General features: G+C 35.1%; 1 protein-coding gene across 2 annotated transcripts; it reads right to left on the bottom strand.

Moving 5' to 3' along the window:
- Positions 1-1,903: 1,903 nt before the first annotated feature.
- On the bottom strand, positions 1,904-20,653 carry LOC126761952 (angiopoietin-related protein 7). 2 transcript variants are annotated; one of them, XM_050478392.1, is made up of 7 exons: positions 20,074-20,653; positions 14,082-14,227; positions 6,518-6,684; positions 6,187-6,346; positions 2,743-3,194; positions 2,535-2,682; positions 1,904-2,468 (listed from the first exon to the last, which is right to left on the bottom strand). In XM_050478392.1, exons 1-7 carry the CDS (start codon positions 20,206-20,208, stop codon positions 2,312-2,314), a joined length of 1,365 nt encoding a protein of 454 aa, XP_050334349.1. In that variant the 5' UTR covers positions 20,209-20,653; the 3' UTR covers positions 1,904-2,311. The 2 variants fall into 2 exon arrangements, with proteins under 2 accessions (XP_050334349.1, XP_050334350.1); XM_050478393.1 differs by having other exon boundaries at positions 6,551-6,684.
- Positions 20,654-21,623: the final 970 nt, after the last annotated feature.

Below are 21,623 nucleotides of genomic sequence, written 5' to 3'. Positions count from 1 at the left end.
GCTCGATTAAGCTCTGCAGCTCGAAATATTTTTTCCAGCAGTAGATTGAAGAAGTCACACGATAAGGAGTCTCTTCGTCTGAAAGAACATTTGGTATCGAACGGCTCGGAGAGGTCCTTCCCGGCTCTGACGGGGCGTTTTGTATTACTCAACGTCAGTTTACACAGCCGAATTAGCTTCCTTGGGATACCAAATTCAGACAGCTTGGAAATCAACGAAAAGGTGGTGTGTGTTGATTCTCTTTTCACGGGTCTTTTCCAAGATTTAGCGCATGGTGAATATCTGGTCAGTTGTTAATTTTCTAGGTCTAAAGCCACACTGATAAGGTCCAATCAGTTTGTTGACGGTGGGCTTTAACCTTTTACACAAGTCGCTCCATAGAACCGTATATGCGAAGTTAAGGAGACTTTTCCACAATCGTAGATTATATGGTCTCCCTTTTTGTGGATTCGGCAGAGCACATTTAAATTCCAATCCTCGGGCATGCTTTCGTCCCACGGCTATTCGAACTTCTTCAGGAATTAAGAGACCAATTTCAATCAAATTTGGTGTTTGTCCCATATCGGTCAACCTATGAAGTCTAGTATTGAAATTCGGAATTGTGTTGACAGCTTTTATTTATGCTAAAAATGGGTAGAACCGGGTTAATTTTTTTTTAATTTTGCTCTTATACTTTGTATAACTATTTTCGACCTTCCGGTTGACTTTATATCATGTGCCATATTTGGGTCAATATGTGGGGTTTCCTGATGAAATTCAGACAGCTTTCTGGTACTGATATGTCGTAACACCAAAACTGGATAAAATCTGATCAAGGTACTGAATGTAGGCCACTTTGTGACCAAATATTGTACAAATCGGACCTAAACTATTGAAGTCACAAACCGAATATGTGGATCAAAGTTCTAATTGCGAACTTTCGAAAATATCGGTCAATCTGTAAGATATGTATATTATAGAAATTAAGAGATAATCGTTTCTTAATAATAACAGGTGACCCAAGTAGGGATACTTAATAACCTTTTTTTGACAGATCACGAGTGTGTCGTTTGTAGCTGTCATATTATTTTTATTCAGTATTGTTTGGCATTTCATCATAAAAAGACTTACGCCTGAACAACGTATGCAAAATTTGAACAACTTTATTGCGAAAATTCACGTTCTGTAAAGAATGTGTTCCACGCGCTTCGCTCAACTTTTGGTCAACATAATCGGCTACTACTATTCGCAACTCTCCATCTTGAGACCCAGCATTCATTATTGGATTTTGGTCCATATTGGAAATGGTCCATCACGCAGTGAAGGAAATATAGCAGCCGTAGCTGAGAGTGTACATGAATACCGCGGAGAGGGGATCGCAGCAACTCGAACTGAAGTATGGAACTAGGACTTGGCGCATTTTACGTCAAGATCTTAAATTGAAAGCATACAAAGTACAGCTTGTGCAAGAACTGAAGTTGTTTCACCTTCCCAAGCGACATCGCTTCGCTCTATGGGCTATTGAAAAGTTCTAAGAAGATTTGACGATTTCGAGCCAAATTTTTGTTCAGCGATAAAACTCATTTCTGGCTCAATGGGCATGTAAACAATCAACACTTGCCACATTTGGGAAATTTCCCCTATACCTCAAACTTACAAACTTTTGCAACTGAAGGTATCTCCCCAGCTTTGATCCTCACAAGTTGGAAGAGTAGAAACTATTCGGTTTAAACCGAACTTAGCTCTTTCTTACTTGTTAACTTCTAAGTTGTTATCAAAAATACCACACCAGGTTTACAGCATCTTAGATTGGTTTTAATTTCGAACATAAGTTTGAAGAAATTTCTATAAACCGAAAAAATTATTGAAAGAGAGATGATAATAAGGTCGTGATAAAACTACATAAGTACATATTACGGATATATTTAAATTTTCAGTGATTTTATTGAAGTTCAATCTTTACAACATGGCATTATACGTTTTATTTAAAATACAGTTACAAAATTAAAATTTACAAATGTAATTTAAATTATCTCTTGATACAAATTTATGTAGGATTATTGTACAACAATACATATATACATGGATGTAATCTAATTAAAATAGTTAACACTGAGTCTCGTTTTGAGTATATTTTGTGACGATAAGGCAACATTTAGAAACTTTTCTTTTATTTTCATACAAGCGAGACTTTGAACACAATACCATATTAAAATATAGTAATCGTAAATGGCAAAAGTACAAGCACCCGTAAGTTAGAGAGCCTGAGTACAGTTATGCAGAGAATGTACACATACAGCTAGGTAATTAATTCCTATTTTAATTATGTAAACTACTTGCTCTGCAAATCACCGTCAGTGTTCACTGGACGTATCATCATGCGCACAGCCCTCAATGAATAAGAGGGTCCCCTAAATCCATCCCAATACATGCCTTGATACAAAGGAGTGTTGTTGTAGTTTTCCTCGAAATATTTGCCATTCAAGTTGCTGTTAATTAAAGGAGGTTATTGAAAATATGCCTTCATATTTTAATTACCGAATATCATTCATTACCTCATGTCACACCAGTTGTACCACCAAGCACCGTTTCGCGACTGAGCACAACTACAATCTACACAACCGTCATTGTCATTGTCGAAGGTGGAGAATTTGCTGCCAGCATGATAGGTCAAAGAGTCGCCAGCATCACCTTCATATTCTCCTGAAATATTAGTCATTAATATTAAAACTATTTGCACAATTTATCCAAACACTCTCTTACCCAACAAATTGAGCGCATAGTCCTCCTTCTCGTTGCCGATGGCAAATAAATTATAACGTGCATAACGGGAATTGCCTTCGAAATCCTGCAACATAATCAAAAGCTCATGCACCGCTGACGAAGTGAGAGCGTGTAGCTTATCAAGGCCGATGAAAAACTCGCCACCTATATTGCCGAATCCGGTTTGGTACTCGAGCCAGCCGCGATAGAAGTTCAATTTACCATTGAAACGATTCTGTATAAGAGTCCAGCCGCCACCAAACAGCTCATCATCGCAACGTACATAGAAGGGATCTGATTCGGGTGTGAGTTGCAGACGCAAAATACCATTGGACGTTGGAACGTCTTGTGCACAGCTGGTGACGAGTGGCTCTGTCGGCTGTCGGGTGTCGTAGAAATTTGTCGGTTGACGATTGTTGCGTCGCGCATGTTTAAAGCCGCGTGCCACCATGCTAGATGTGGATTTAAGCAAATTTTTCATTAAAAAAATATAAAATATTTTGAAATGAGGTTTAATATAATTTACAAAGATATCTTTCCTTATGTATTTATATAAATTTAAAAGAATAGCAGGAAGATTGGTTTTTTAACGACTCATTGACATCGAATTTCATTAAGCATACTTCTGATTAATTTCGAAATTACAACATTATGCCTAACTAACTAAGTCATAACTTTGAAGTTGTAGATAATTTCGTCTATCTTGGAACCAGCGTAAACACCACCAACAATGTCAGCCTAGAAATCCAACGCATTATAACTCTTGCCAACAGGTGCTACTTCGGACTTAGTAGGCAATTGAGAAGTAAAGTCCTCTCTCGACAAACAAAAACCAAACTCTATAAGTCTCTCATAATTCCCGTCCTACTATATGGTGCAGAGGCTTGGACGATGACAACAACTGATGAGTCGACGTTGAGAGTTTTCGAGAGAAAAGTTCTGCGAAAGATTTATGGTCCTTTGCGCATTGGCAACGGCGAATATCGCATTCGATGGAAAGATGAGCTGTACGAGATATGCGACGACATTGACATAGTTCAGCGAATTAAAAGACAGCGGCTACGCTGGCTAGGTCATGTTGTCCGAATGGACGAAAACACTCCAGCTCTGAAAGTATTCGACGCTGTACCCGGAGAGAGAAGCAGAGGAAGAGGAAGATGTTGGAAGGACCAAGTGGAGAAGGACCTGGCTACGTTTGGAATATCCAATAGGCGTCACGTAGCGAAAAGAAGAAACGACTGGCGCGCTGTTGTTAACTCGGCTATAACCGCGTAAGCAGTGTCTGCACCAATTAAGAAGAAGAAGAACTATTTCCACAAACCGATTTCTACATTGTACATCTTTTTAAGAAGATCGAAGAAAATAACTTAAGATTTTGTGTAGCGCATCTGGCACTGTTGAAACGCGTTGGTGATGAGCATCATCCCATAAATATTTTTTACAATATGTCGATGATTACAACCTACAAAAGTCTTCTAATCGCTTAAAATGCAATCTACAATATTGAAACATAATAATTATTCTGTGATTAATGTTGAAATACCTGTCTTCGAGTTGCCAAGCGTTCGAAAGTAGCACGCTTTAAGCAATTGATATTGCAAAACTGGTCTAAAATCTGTCAAACAAAGCTTGGTAGCATTGAAAACTGCGGTTCTACTACTCAGTAAAGTTTCGGCTATTCTCTTGTATTGATTTTACTCGCTCACTTCGTTATAGTTCACAGAAAATTTAAAATTTTTGATAGGAGAGCAGAGGAATGGTGAATCGAAGTTGGCTTATATAATATAATCCCCAAAAATAAATCATAGTTTTTTCTTAATAAATAGTTTGTAATATATGCAATGCAATTCTAATTTCAAATATTTCATGTGAGTATGATTATGCAATCAGAAAGCTAAATTCCTTTTTAAGTGGCAGTAATTTTAATTGCCATTGAAGGTGACAAAATGGAAATCGCATCACGATCGCCACACTTATCAATAAATTTACTTACAAAATAAAGAAGTAAGGAAGGTCTAACTTCAGGCGGAATCGAACACACAGGAGCACGGAGTTTAGATCGTTTAAAATGTATAGAGATTGTTGTACGAAATATTTTTTTGAATGGTGAATGAAAGCTCGTTACACACATAACGGGTAGAGGTACTTTTTTCAAAAGCCTTTTTTTGACAGTTCACGCGTCAGTCGCGTGGAATTTCATCATGGATCGTTCATCGTTCAACTTTATTACGAAAATTCTCGTTCAGTAAAGAGCTTCGCCCAACTTATGGCCATCATCCATCACCCATCTTGAGACCCAGTAATCATTATTGGATAATATTCAACAGAATGGACCACGTCCAGCACGCAATGACGAAAATATAGCATCCGTAGCTGATACTGTACGCGAAGACTTTGGAGATACGATTCAGTGCTGTTCGCAGCAACTCGGACTGACCAATGGAAAGACGCATTTTACGTCGAAACCTTTAATTGAAAGTATACAAAATACAGCTTGTGGAAGAACTGAAGCCGTTCGAACTTACCAAGCGACATCGGTTCGCTCTATGGGCTCTTGAAAAGTGCCAAGAAGATTGGACGCTTTCGAGCCAAACTTTGTTCAGCGATAAGGCCAATTTATGGCTCATAGGTTATGTAAACAAGCGAAATTGCATCGCATCAATCAATGGATTTATTGAGAGAACACTTCTGTAAGCAGATAATTTCACGTTTTGGGCCGATCGATTCGATATCAAGATCATGAGATATCACACCGTTAGACTTTTTCTTGTAAGGATATGTAAAGTCTAAAGTCTATCCGGACAATTCCGTTCGATTCAAGCCTTAGAGCAAAACATTTCGTTTGTTTCGAAGTTTCTGCGTTTTTTCTTTAAAAAAGTAGGCAACCTCCAAATGGATAACCTTATAGGTGTCGGTGTTGCATTATATCTCAATCTTTAATCTCTCTTTCAACATGTTGATTCATATTATAATTGTTTTTTCTTTAATATAAGGAAGTGGTTGATACAAAAGTTTCGTCATCGTACACTTCAATCTCAATGTTTGGTTTTAAATAGAGGTCAGCGAACATAACTTCAATCAGTTATTATAAAGGTATTATTTGCATTACTAAATTTTTATACTGTTGCTAACGATCGTTAGGCAAACTTGTGCAACATGTTTCGAGGGTTTAAACAAAGCAATAAAACGCATCAGCAATATATTTTGCGATATTGCAACAATAAACTGTCATTCCGCGCATCAGCCGCCAAATCACTATTATTCAAGTACACACAAACATATCTACAAGTCTTACGTATAAATTAGACGCGCGCCTCTAAGGCCTAAGGTGTATTTAAGCTTCAGCAGCGGCTTAAAGGTCGTCAAAGCATTTAAGTTGTACACTTCAGAATGTACAATCACCATAATTACAATTAAAATATGCACCCGTGCGATTATACTCACTTTGACAATTTATTAATATTCGATTCGAGTTGGTTATTTAATTCGTTGACAGCTGAGCGCGTCGAAAGCAATAAAGTGCCCAAAGAATCAAGTTTGACATCATTTGAGAGCATCTGTGGCAGGCGGTCAGTGGTCTCCCGTGCAGTACGCAAAACGATTGCTGAAACAATTGACAAAAACAACACAATTGTTAATTCATTTATGACAAGTAGCTAAGAGCAACAACAACTAGCAAATCAAACGTTTGGCATAATCATAAAGCAAAGCAACGGTTTATTTTACAAAGCAGAAATATTTGTATTGTTTCAAACTTTAAACTGCCGATTCTGACCTTCTTCCTTTTTTCTCTCTTGGTTCAAGTCACCTTTCAATTCATCAATGTTGCGCTTCGTCTGGCGTTCCATGTAGTCGAGAGTGTCGAGCCGCTTGAGGAAGTCGGTTTGCTGTACAGCCAAGGAATCTAATCGACCCATGTTATTTGTTTCGAATTGACCCATCCTATGAGAGAAAATAAAATCCGATTGTGAGTTAATGAAAGTTTACATTAAAGACATACTGTGAACCAAAAAAAAAAAATAAACTTATACAGAGAGATGTTTTGAGTTTGCAGGGACTTTTCTCTTAAACTATTTCAGCTTTTAAGCTGCAACAAAGAGTAGAGTCTTATGTATTTTCCTAATTTTATAAAAAAATCAACAAAACACAATTTTGATTTTAACCATCGCACAAAATTAAAATATCTGGTTTTTGATCACCAAAAAAAAACGTGTATACGTACTTCTACGTTGGCAACATTTTGTATGCAGTTATCAAGTAGGTACCGTTATTTTTTCTTGTCTTATTTACGTATGCCCAAAATGTATTATTTGGTAAGCGAATTTCTTTGGTGCGGCTGTAGTATTTCAAGAAAAAATGCTGAATAAACAAACATCAAGATTTACTGACTCTGGTAATCAAATGTTGGCAAGAGAACAAAAGCACTCGCAAAATACGCAAAATTTTCAAAAATACACATACTATTCTTCAATACATTATTGCTAAATTCAAAAAGTCTGGCGTTGGAAGACTTGTTGGTATTGGAAGGCACAAAAAATCTTTGAAGAACCCAGACTAAAAGTAAAATTGTTCGGAGTATTAAGAAACACTACAAAATATCCGCTGAGATTCGCCACGGAGATGAAAGAAGCTGGCATTGCAAAACTTCATCTTCAAACTGTTCGGAACTTCTTGCTTTCACCCGATTTTAGAGGGTATACACCACGAAATAAGTTACACTTATGGAAGAAAAGTGTTGCGAAACTTTTGCTATATTCCAAAGAGTATATCCTCCATGATAACAAATTTTGTAATTTTTACAGATGAGTACAAACTTAGTTAATTTGGATCTGATGGTCGTCGATTTGTATGGTGCTAAAAAATAAAAGATTTAATAAGACTGTCAGCATGAAGGAAGCTGCATTATGTGGTGTGTGGTGGGAGCAAATGGCGTCGGTAACCTTGTATTCATCGAAGGAATTATCTGAAGAATGAACTACTAGGCAAGATTAAAAACATTTTGATTCCGTCGCACCAAAATATTAAAGAAAAATTAAATGGTGGCTTTATTGAGAAAGCATTCTGCTTTAGTCGTTAAGGAATAGTTGTTGTAAATGCGAAAAATTACTGCCACATCCTCATCAGAGTCCATGTAGCCCTATATGGAAACAAAGTAACGAGAACGCAAAGTTAATAGCAAAAATAATCTTCAGAGAATATGAAAAAATCTACCTCTTGAACTTACTGACAATTTGGTGGATTCCATGGATAAAAGACTGCAAGCCATTATGCATACAGCATTAATTTTCAATAAATCAAATCAACAAATCAATAACTAAATACGCCAGAGACATCAAGTTTTAGCTGCGGGATGATATGAGAAGGTTTTATGGGAGCCGGTGAGAGATATACAATTGAAATTCGCAGAGAATCATTTTTTGACGATAGTAACTCTGTGTATCAAAACTGGATTGAATCGGGTTAGTACTGCCTTGAGGGCACATATACATATCGAATGTGTCGGTCAGTGTATGAGTTTTATAAGGTATATGTATGTATGTATAAAATTGCTTTGATTCTGACAAATTGCAAGAGCATAAAATGTTCGTTTGCATCCGAACTTAGCTCTTCCTTACTTTTTTTTTATTTTACCACAAGTTGACGTTGAATGAGAAGAAAACTTCCGATGCTATGTAATGGCGCTTTGCATGTGGAAATCTTGCTAACTTTAGTAAAATGTAAGTTAATGCAAACAATTTATTTCATATTATCCAGAATGATGGTTTAGAGAGTTTATACAACGCAACGCGGTACATACCAAAATATTTTACGTACATACAATATTTTAAATTAAATATGCAAAGTCAGTAATTTCCATAAATATGATTTTTATGACTTTTTCTCAATGACAACGGCTGGAGTGCTGTAATAACAATTTTATTGCCAATTTTAGTTGGTTTCAGAATATTTATCCAGTGCAATTGTGGCTAGTTTTATGTTCCAAACAAATGTAAAAGCGTTTTATTGGTTATTGGTTTTGTTCATCTGAATGATTTTGCTGTTCGACTGTTTCAGTTTTTTGTCAATAATGACAAGGGTTTCACTATTAGTAACATTATGATATTACCTTGAAGATGTTAAAGAATTATCGAACAAAACGGGGCATATTTGATTTAAATCGGAAGTTACAAAACTTAACATACCCTGTTCAGAGTATAGTTATATAACCCGTATTCCTTACTTTTGCTTTTATTTGAGGAATCTTATATTTGAATAATAAATTTGTATTTAAATTAATTTATCTTGAACTGAAATACGGACAACAGGTTTCCTTGCCTGAAAAAGCCGATAAAAGGGAAGCATTTTGAGACGACAGAAGGAATCCAAGCAGCATGCACCTCAGCTCTCAAGGTCATATCGGAGAATGTCTTACTTCAATGCTTGAAAATCGCGCTGGTAGCGCTGCATCGACGCAGAAGGATACTATTTTGAAAGTTTTTAAAGAATTGTAACGATTGGTTCAATAAATTTTTTTAAATCGACTCAGTGCTATTACTTTCCGGACAAACCATGTAGACCTTTCATATGCTCGGAAGGGTCACGTTAGACAAATTTAGTCTTTCAGCAATCTTTCAAGTTATTATTTAACGCTTTACATCCACCAAAGATTCTATTTTATCCTCATTGGCTTCAATAATTCAAATAAATCAAAATTTTGCAAACCAATTTGGGCATTGGCGTTCGGTAAACTCATCTTCTCCGTACACATCACATAATTTTCGTCTTGCTTTAATTGCATTTTTACCCTTTTGATAGTAAAACTATAAAATATGCCGAAAATGCTGTTTTCGATCTTCTATTTTCCATAGAGAACTAAACAAAAACCATTCCAAAAAATTTACGACAAATTTAAACAAATAGTTCCTCTTCTTCTTCTTCTTCTTCTTAATGGCGTAGCCGATTAACAACAGCGCGCCAGTCGTTTCTTCTTTTCGCTACGTGGCGCCAATTGGATATTCCAAACGCAGACAGGTCCTTCTCCACTTGGTCCTTCCAAACGGAGTGGAGGTCTTCTCTTCCTGTTCCCCTGGCGGGTACGCGTCGAATACTTTCAGAGCAAATTTTTCTTCCATCCGCAACATGACCTTCAAGCCGCTGTCTTTTAATTCGCTGCACTATGTCAATGTCGTCGTATATCTCGTACAGCTCATCGTTCCATCGAATGCGATATTCGCCGTGGCCAAAGCGCAAAGGACCATAAATAGGTACAAATAGTTAAGTCTTACTATATCAGTTATTCAAATATATAACGGTTAAGCGGTTAAGTCCGAAGTTGGCTGCGAAAAAGTTCAATAAGATCAGCTGTTGTCATCAAACGAAATTACTTAATGAACGACCCAATAGTTAAACTGCAATTTACACAACTCTTTGTTTCTAATATTTTACTTGGCGCTTTTCGTCTGCCGTTCGGTTTTGTTTACAAACAAAAAACTAATACTACATACATACATAGATGCACATACTTATATGTAAAGATATTTAGTACGAGTACTTGAATAAACAGTCATGTTGGCACAATTTGTCAATCTGCCAACTTGACCGACTTGTTGATTTGCGCCAGCTGTCGACTTATACCGCATCACCCGAATACTATTTGTTTATTTGTGTATTTATTGTGTGCAAATGAGTTTGATTTTGATATATTTTTGCATTTCATGTTAACATTAGGGTGAGTCAACTTTTTAAAATTTTTTGCCAACACATTTTACACTATACAATGTTCACACAGAACAAACTAGATCGAACCAACTTTAAGATATCTAATGCATATATTGGGTATATCGATGTATAAATAACTTTATACAACTGCAAGGACATCTATTGACAAAACTTTTTTGACTACCATATAAAATACCGATGCACTTTTTTAGGCAAAACTAAAATTCAGGGCAAGTAACTTGAAAAAAACTTGCGAACACCCTAATGTGCATATATTTATTTTTCCATTTTAAAAGACTTACCCTACTGTATTATGTGTGTGTGTAAATGTATGCAGCAGTATGCTCCAAATCTGATAATTACGTACATATGGGCGCATTGTGGTGGACTTGGCGGTAATACGCCGGCTATGTACTCGTAATCGCTGGCAAGCGCCAAAGATTATTTTCATTCAAGGCGTTTTGTTAAAGTATTTACTATGCACAGTGAGTATCAGCTACCGAATAAATTTATTGGGAAAAATTGTAGTGCGAATAATGCTTATACATATTAGCAAAAGTATTTATACATATATACATACGTATATTTGTGGTTAACTGTGAGTGAATTAATTTGACAAGTTGAAGGTCCCTACGCTCAGAATATATAAATTAAATGTTCAATTATATACATAGCGTAGTAGGCATACATATGTATATATATAGAACACCGTAGAAAACATGCCGAAAAGCCGGCAAAAGCGTCAAATGAGTCACTGATTCCCTATAAGTTATCAGTAAATTGTTTGTTTTGATTTCGCACACATACTTTATTTTCTTTTTTTTTTAGAAATTAATAATAATTTGGGGCGTTGCCAATTTTTGGAAATTCGGAAGAAAGTGATTTGATACATATTCATACATATGTATGTATATAAGTATATACGAGTATATTATATTTCAGTGATATTTCATGCAAATTTTTTATTATCATTTATTACTTCAAATTTAAATTAGTGTTTCCTAGAACCATAAAGCTATGCAATGCTCTTTGACAGCCTTGATAATAATCCATAATTATTAAATTACAAAGAAAAAAATTTGCTGATTTTATACTCGGAAATTATTATCGAAATTGTTTGCAGATTGTCCAGTCACAATTTAAATGAAATTTTCATTTTATTATTAAAAATAAGAAAATACTTGTATATAAGGGTGGGGAAAAATGAATGAAGGCGACATATGCATATTTTTATTCGATAATACGAAAAAATGGATAACTGTAAGGCGGATGACCTTCTCGTTAAGAGATCATACCTGGAGAGGCTTTCTTATGGGTGTCTAAAGCGATCTAAAGTGAAATAGTTCTTTATTTTTAATTTGAACCTTTTATTTTTTGATATTTTACCTTGAACAAGCAAATCTACAACCATGAAAGATTATTCTACCAGGTGTACCGGTATACATTTTTTTGTAAAAGTAAGAGAAGTAAAAAAAAATTGTACATGCTTTGACCACCTTTCTGGCAATTTGTGGACGCCATGCCAATAGGAATGTTCGTCTTTCGAAACAAACCAATCAGGCACTCAATTTTCGACTTCTGCATAGGCATCGAAGTGCTGCTCAGGGAATGCGATTCCCATCGATGAAAACGAATGGTAATCGGAAGAGGCCAAGTCTGGTGAATACGGCGGTTGGAATAGCAGTTCCCAGCCAAGTACTTTGATTGTATACTGAGCCGATTTGCATTGTCGTGGAAAAAAATTGCTTTGCCGTGCCTACTGGTCCATTCTGGTCGTTTTTCGTCCAATGCATGGTTCAAGTTAATCAAATGTGTGTCTGTAGCGAATTATTAATAGTTTCACTCGGTTTTTTCGATCTGTTTTTGCAGTCGATGTCGATGGTTGTCCCGGATTAACCCATAATTATGTCCATTTAGGATTCTTAAAATAAATTAATTGTTCATCGCCAGTGATAATGCGATGCAAAACCGATTTTTTTAATTTGTCTTTCATTCAACTCATCTGGCACCATTTTATAAGCTTTTGGATTTTTCCCATAGCATTCAAACGGTCTGAAAATGTTTGTTGTACAACATTTAAGATGACTGTCATTTGCTTTTGACTTAAAGTATCATCTTCATCCCATGAATTCTTGCAGTTCGGCGTCTTCAAACATTTTTGGTGGTCTTCCATATTCTTCATTTCTCACATCAAAATCATTATCTCTGAACAATTGAAACCGAGTTATCGATGCGACTCTGCAACACTTTTCTTCAAATGAAACAAAAAATTAATGCTAAAAGCAAAAAAAGCTATAGGTTATTGAATATGTAAAGGGTGGGCCATCTAACCTTTTAAATTTGAATTATCTATATTTCGACATTGAAAACGTCAAATACCATTCGGAAAGTGACAGATATTCAGTAAAAAGTCTAAAATTTACGAAATGGGTCGCTATTCACTAGAAGAAAACTAGGAAATATTGAAAATTTGAAAGTTTGACCGAGGCTGGTCAGTTTTACCGAAAAATCATCTTTTCGGACGAGGCTCATTTCCACCTCGATGGTTACGTTAACAAGCAGAATTGTCACATTTGTCACGCCCTATCTTCGAAAATCGCATATTCAGCTAAAGAGGTGATGTAAATTGGCCTCCCAGAAGCTGCGAGTTAACTCCGCTGGACTATTTTCTGTAAGGAGCTGTTAAAGATAAATGTTACGCTAACCATCCAGAAACAATTCAAGATCTAAAGTAAGAGATTCAAGCTGCAGTAGCTGCCATAAGGCCTGAAACCGTCGAGAAAGTACTCCAAAATTGGGTGGATCGGATAAGCTACTGTAAACTCAGCCGTGGTGGTCATTTGTCCAAAATTGTTTTCCACAAATAAATTTCATAAAACAACCTTTTAAATAAATGTTAGATCTTTGAAAAATATCAAGCCGTTTTTTCTTTATTGACTTTTTAAATTTAAAATTTTATATGGCCCTCCCGTTGTATGTGTATAGGATCGTTCACAACAAATGTTCCCTACCAACACATTTTAATTTTAACGCCCACTTCATACCGGTACACCTGATATATTCTAGTGTAAAGATTATCACTTTACCTAATGTGCTTTTCCATAAAATCACTCCTTTAAAGATTTTACGCTATAAAGATTATACGTCAAATGTCTGAGCCTTCATGCAGTACAGTACAGAATTTATATAAGGTACTTCTTCCAATGCTCAGTACATTTGATGCTTATCATTAACTGCGTATAACTTGTAAAGGAATTTTTTTATGAAAACAATTAATATTTAATGTAAAGTTCGTATTAACATTTATTATTTCAAATTTAAACATGTATATTTCTCAGAACCTTAATGCTATGGAATGCTTTTGACAGCCACTGCGATTTGAATTGACAAATCAAATGAATTGGATGAAATGTGTGTTCTGCATAACTATACAAGTAATATGTTCATACATACATATGTATATGTATACCAATATGTCGGTAAAGAAATAATTGTGGAATGCAGAATGCCTGTGCTAATCGAAATCAAAACTCGTATACAAAACACAAAAAACTGGTTCACTTTCTAGATTCTTATTTGGTCTCTCTTTTGCATTATTTGTGCATACTTATATTAGATTAAGCTATTTTTGGCAGACTTACTTGTTTTCAATATTTTCCAAACGCCTGCGCAGATCCTCATCCAGTGTTGCTAAAACGCTTACACGATCATGTAGATTTGTGAGAAGATCCTTACAATTATTGGCTATTTCATCGGATCTCTCTGCAGCAGCTGATGTGCGGTAACGCTATAATGGAGGGATAGAAAGAGAGAATTGATAATTATTTCACTCATTACATTGCGTGCTTTTATACTCTGAACAGGGTATATTAAGTTTGTCACGAAGTTTGTAACACCCATAAGGAAGCTTCGAAGACCCTATAAAGTAATCAGTATGTTGAGCTGAGTTGATTTAGCCATCTCCTTCTGTCCGCCCATCTCTCCGTCTGTCCGTCCGTCTCTCCGTCTGTATATATACGAACTAGTCCCTCAGTTTTTAAGATATCGTTTTGAGATTTTGTAAACGAAATACAAACTGAACGATCGGAATCAAGTTCTTGTATGGAAAACTTTCACATTTGACAATGTATTGTTTACAGGTTATTTTCTAAGATAATTATGCAATATACGAAAATTGTTCAGATGGGCTTCCTATAGTATATAGCTGCTGTACAAACAAGAATCAAGTACTTGCATGGAAAGCTTTTGCATTTGACAAGATCTATTCACGAAATTTGGTATATATTATTTCCTAAAGCACCAATGTAATCTCCGAAGAAAATGTTCAGATGGGTTGACTGTAGCATATAGCTGCCATACAAACTGAATGATCGGAATCAAGTTCTTGTATGGACAACTTTCACATTTGACAAGATATATTCACGAAATTTGGTATATATTATTTTCTAAAGCAACAATGTAATCTCCAAAGAAATTGTTTAGATCGGTTAACTATAGTTTTTTCTTGTTTTTTTTTTTTTAATAAATGCTGGAATAGTTTTGCGGTTATATGTATATGTATATTATATCTAATATATTTATACCTTACTACTTCATATTGGAAATAGTGTCAAATATTTCGTATTATATTTTGAGTCTTGTTTTCTTTGAGTAAAATAAAGTTAATAAAAATATTTTAAGTCAAGGCATGTATTCATCGATACGGATAATAGGCAAACGGTTTAACATAATTGTAAATGAAATCGTGCAGGTTACATCGTGTAAACTCGTAAATTTTTTGGTTAAATACGCTACAACATTAACCATTTTTGTATGCTTGAACAGTGTAAGGACAGGCAGATAGAAAAAATTTAATGAACCCCTTCAGCGGAATATGAATACGTTTCTGAAAACCTTAAATGATATATCCTCCACCTCTGCCCATTGCTGAACTGCTATGGTTGCTGAACTAAAAATAAATCATGAAAAGTTCAAATTATAAATTATCATATTTAACCAAGTCTTGTAGTCATTGGAATTTTTATTCAAATACAAATAATTTTCCCAAAAAAATTTTCTTAGTCCGAAAATTCTAAAATTTTTCAATATATTAAAATAACTTATTTTGTATTCCTAAGCCTATAAACTTCGTAAAGATTTCTTCTGAACTCTTCTTGTGGGTTATGTATTAAACCCTACAGTTTCCGATGGGTTCTAATAGTTGATATTTGCCACTCCTATGTACTAGTATGTATGTAAAGAGTATGGTTTTTAGACATGTGGTTTTCAAGAATGTATAGAACGCTTATAATTTAATATAATGGCAAACAAATTAGCTTTATTATTAAGATAAATGTTTTCCATTATGATTTCAGTCAAGCGACAGTGACATATTTTGGAGCAATTAAGGCCATATGTCACCAATAACGCACCGAATATTCTCTTTCAAGGCGTCATTGATCTTAGGTTTATCTGTTTATTTTTATTTGACTATCGCTTTTCATAACCCCACAAAAAATAGTCCACCGGTGGCTTATCGATATTGATTAATATTGGAATACAATAAATTATTTGTTTCGTTGTTTATATGGCATGTGGCGTCGGCTTTTTAGAACCAAAGATGATCCACATCAACGTTCTTTACTTCAGGAACGAAAAAGTCATTAATAATAGCTCTATAGCATTCCCCATTGATTCTAACATTATGAACGGTTTCATTTGTGAAGAAATATGATTCTACCAAAAGTGAGCTTCAGCGCTGAACAAAATTTTCTTTTGGAAATCGGGATCGATAGTCATCCATGCGACCCGTTTGATGGCCGTTTGGCTCCAATTCTTGCATGAATTGGATTGACAAAAAAAACAAGATCATTTTGCAAAATCTTCCATTAAGCTAATGAGCACATCTCCAATATTGGCGCGCGATGGCTGACGAACTCATACGGGTGTTCTTCAATACTCTGCTCCACAGCAGCAATAGCATCTTTAGTGTGCACTGCGCATTAACCACAAGAATACTTGTGGTGCGAGAACCGAACCATTTTGCGAACGAAATGGCAAACCAAACTGGTCAAAAAGACCAACCCCGAAGAAAGTATTGGTTTATTGTAAACCACACGTCTAAAAGACATCCTTATAATTTTTCACCTCAACGGCAGCCACAGATTCTTGGCATAACTGACCAATTGTATTGTATGTATGTATGTACTAGTGGATCCGACCTCGCGTTGCTGTGGTGTACATTTTATACTATTATTCATATAATAAACTTTTAATACGATTGAAGGCGAAAGCGTTTTTGTCGTTATAAGAATCTGAAGGATTGTACTTGAGGTTTAATTTTGAATATGTTCATACAAATAAACTTCATTGGAAAAAATAACGAATTTAAGGCTGCTTTTTCAATGTCTGGTTACCAGCCTTTCTGTCCAGTTAAGAGAGTCGTTCACATAATAGAGTTCACAGTATTTTTTTTATTTATGAATGTTTTTACTATCCTATGCTTCTAGTTGGTATCGAACTGGACACAGTGTGCAAATTTTACTAAAAATCAGTTAAGCAGTTTACGAGTCCATCGCGGACAAACAGAGTTTGAACTAGAGTTCCTGAAATTATTGAATACAGGACGAATTGGACGAATCGATAATACATTTTATTAATTGACATCAGGTCAATATTTCTTGAAGATAATGTTATAAGAATTTGATGTGAATTCGGGATGAAAATTGAATTAAAATCATTTTATTATAACTCACATATTAAGGAGACATCGTTAAATGCTATTTCTTCCTTTCCATTTTAAGAAAATAAAAAAGAGCAATACCAAAAGTTTCTTTTGCTAACCAACAGATCCACAAATGAAGTATTTGTATATTTTTAAGCAAATTTATATTACGGATATTTACATTTACTTGAACCTTTTAACCCCATTCGTCATGTCGCGCCCAAAATGGCTATAAATAACGAATGGCAGAGTATTGTGCAAGCATTACAGCCTACATAATTTCTTTGTAATCTTCGCTTAGCAGTTATTTAAACTCACAATCTATATTCGATTTGACCATATGCGTATGGATTTCTGCATAACGCATGCAAAATGGGAAATGTACTCTTGACGCTGAAGCAAACGAAACAATTCGGCAAAAAAAAAAATTAAACACCTTGACAATCAGCAATGCCAATGCCAGATCAATTGAGCGGAATAAAAGCTGCTCAGCAAGAATTCGACATAAATTATTTTTTTGTTACGATTTATGATAACATCTGTATGCGCGTCATATGCAAGCGTTCACATCACATAAAGTGGTATAAATATACAAGTATGTGTACAATCATGCATGTAGGTATGTAATAATCTGTAAATTTATATAAGTTGTTAAATGATATATGAAGATGTGTAGATTCGAAGGCACGCTCGCATATTGTAAGTATTAAATGAAGAGAGTGTAATACTGTTTGAGACAACGACCCAAATTCCCAATGCAGAAGAGCCATTGGAATGGAGCTTTCGCTGGCTTTTTCACCTTTGATGCCAAATTGTCAAATTCATGTTAAAGTTGATAGGAGGGAATGTAATATATATTTCTGTATATATTATATATTAGCTATGAACCGATTTAACCAGTTATTAAAGAGTGTGAGCTTCTACTTGAACATCATGTGTAAAAATTTTTTGAAATAACTTTTCTCGTTGACGCTGAAGAAAAAACCAAAATCTAAATAACTTAACAACTATCCTAAAATCCACTTAAATCAATTAAATCACTTAAATTTTACGGAGTTAAAAAATCGAACTTTTTATTGTCTTATTAAATTCTACAACACCTCTAGAATAGTGTCCTAAGTTCTCATGTTGATCCGATTAATAGTTTCGGAGTTACTGCCTTGAGAACTTATACGCTCGAGGCTAGCTAGCTGCGCCATCTTTAAGCGCGTTTTTCTCAAAACTGTGTTTTTTGAAGTTGGTTGGGAAGATTTTTAGAGAACTACTGAACTGATTTTCATGAAATTTTGCACAGGCTTTTGAGATACAATCCTTAAAGACTTCAAGAAAGAATTTTTTTTCGATTACAACTATTTGAAGAAAAAAAATTCGCGAAATTTTCAGTGAAATTTTAATTTTTTGCAAAAATGTTTGCCATAAATCCATTTTCAGTTTTCTACTAAGTTAAAGTTTTAACTAAAACACAGGAGTGTACTTTTGTAACAATAAAAATTTCGAAAAAAATATTTCATTTTTTTTATGAGAAACAATTGAAGAAACCCACGCAAACCCTTAACAACCTATCCTCAAATTGCATCTTACTTAAAGATATTTATCATCACGCATTAAGCTTCTTTTCATAGATATATAATTTAGGCAAACAAAGGGATTACGATACTTTAGTATTCAGGCTGGCATTTTTTCAGCAGTACTACTTTTTGGGTTACCCTAGTATACGCAATAAATATATCATACATATTTATAAATATAATATGTTATACTGCGATATGGGAGAGCTTCAGCATCTTATTGAGAACTTTCTTATTTGCTCTGTTGTTTTACAAGCCTGACTTCGCAAGTACAATGAACTTAAACAGCTTTTGCTCATTAGATTTATTGTGTTAATTCATATAATTTGCGTACATGAATACAAATATTTTGCGAGTGTCTCTCAGAATATGAAAAATCTCAGTAAGATTCTCTTTACATCTTTGGTGAGGCCTATATTGAAATATGCTTCTGTGGTAATGAACCCTAGTTACCAAGTTCGTTCGGAGAAGTTAGAGTCCGTTCGAAAGCAATTTTTACTTAAAGCCTTAAATCATTTACATTGCGATTCCAGGTTAAACTCCTTCTCCTTCAATGGGTACACTTGTTGTCTGATATTAATTTGTACGTCCCCCCAACCAAGCAGATTAAAACGCAATTACAAACTGTTAACAGATTTGTGCCAGAATCGAAATTTGGAAAATAGCCAATCACTACAGAGAACCTTCCCCATTATCGTATCATATTATGGGGAGTTTCTAAGTTCTGAGATAAAAATAATCACTTTTTACTTATTTGCTAAATATTCAGGTAGATACATTTTTTCAAGAATCCGTTCTCAAAAATTTGGGTTGAGATCTGTTAAATAAAGTAAGTTATGAACCTGGCTGGTGTAAAGGCTACTTTCTATTACTATTGTTATTACACATAGCGCGGAAGTTGAGCAATGGCCTTGCAATTTTTTACAATTGAACCAAGAGCGTCTGTGGGTAAGAGTAATTTTTCAAAATATCACTGGGAATACCTGACTGTATTATGCTATAACCATGTTCTAATAATTTGCTGTTCATATATGGGAACCAATAAGATGAATTCAACCGACAATAATACATACCCTCTGGTATAACCACTATAATTAGTTATGCGAATACTATGAAGAAGAACTTTATCGCTTCATTTATTAAATACGTTTGGCAAATATAATCTGAGGGTCATTACGATCGTATTAGTATTCTTCGAAGTCGATATTCACATACTAAGATAACCTAAGCTTTAGATGTACGCATTTATACGCATGCAACTCGCTGAAGGCAGCGATTTTTTATTTATTGAAATTTTTTCATTGAAATTTGTTTTTTTATTAACGCAATAATAAATATTTATGTGGTTTTGATGACACCCACCCTATGGTTCCAGTTGGTTACATTCATGCGTGTCGGATGGGTTTGAAATTTTTGCGGTGGCAGTTGTTGACACAGAGCGCGATCGCTCAGTTGCACGGCCAATAAAGCCGCCAAGAAGATGCTGGAGAAATGCATTTTTCCTCTAATTTTTCGTTGTACCCGTACACTAACGGTGAGGTAATTGTGGTACAGATGAACTTATGCGGTGGAAGGTGGCTTGGTTACTTTTTAATGACCAATATCGTATTTGAATTTTAAACACTTCTATCACTTTACGCGTTCTTTTGTATTTTCATTCTTTTTCCACTAATTCCACTAATAAACTTATGCAAATTTCATAAACGAGATTTCTTCAATGATTCTCCAACACAGGCAAATTTTTTAAACTTATGATAATTATAATATATTATTGATGATCTTCTTCACACACACACACACCCGAACGTCAACGGCTCATTACGAAATGCTTATTATACGTATGAAAGAAAAAAAGACGCGATCGCGCCCAAGTGTCTCGTTTGCGTATTTCACTTTGGAACCGCAGATCGTGTGTTCATCCAGCGACCGCCTTGCTTATACTGAGTGCAAAACCGAAAACTGGTTAGTTGATAGATGGCTTGCTGCGCCGCTCTGCTTTCTGATCTTCCACTCACTCGAAACTTGGACCGCATACATACCTACATGGAAGCGAATCGTCTTGAGAATTATTAAAAAGCTCCCTCTCTCTCGCTTTCTCTCTCCCTCTCTTATTTGTATGCATGATTGATTATAAATATTTCTCCAATACCAAGAAACTTTTGCTTTTGATTAACTTTTGTTTATACTTGTTTGAGGAAATCCCCGTGGAATCCCAACTGCACGAAACCCATGCCATTATCAGCACATTGATGGGTGGAGGTCTCTACACTGGCTGGTTGTTGGCGCCAACGACTCAGCGGTTATTCTCAAATCTTAAATACATTCTTTGTAAAACAAAATAAGATTATCTGCTTGCAAAAACCCATATGGAAACCATTACGTATACATCATATGTTTTGACATTATCTAATAATTTTCAAATTAATTAATAATATGCATACTCTTTGTATGTTGAGTTCGATCATAACTCATTTAATATTAGCGATCCTTAAGATTTTGCTAAAAAAATTTAAAATTTATGAAACGAAACGTATTTAACTTACTTTTACTTTGAATGAAAAATGCCCTGATGAACCCTCGCCCTTTTGCATCTGGGTCTCTAGGTCTGACTTTTTTTCAGGGTGTTCGTTGCTCCTCAATATCACATCATTTAAATGGTGAGGGTACAAAAACGCATGGGTCAAGGTATCCTGCAACTGTGTCGAAAATCAACTTGGCTGGGAGCCTTTAAAAAGCCCATTTCTCTGGCGCGCTTCGTAATAAGATAACTTTACTTGAAACGCGGTGGCTATAAGCAAGCGGACATACTATCCTCTACACTTGTGGAACCAAAATAGGAAGCTACAAAAAAATTTAAAGGAGTTCGTATTCTCCTTTAAAAAATGCATGGGGAACAAATTGTTTCGAGAAGA

This window comes from Bactrocera neohumeralis, chromosome 6, assembly GCF_024586455.1.
Source record: "Bactrocera neohumeralis isolate Rockhampton chromosome 6, APGP_CSIRO_Bneo_wtdbg2-racon-allhic-juicebox.fasta_v2, whole genome shotgun sequence".
NCBI lineage: Eukaryota > Metazoa > Arthropoda > Insecta > Diptera > Tephritidae > Bactrocera > Bactrocera neohumeralis.
This window is presented reverse-complemented; position numbering and strand designations above follow the sequence as displayed.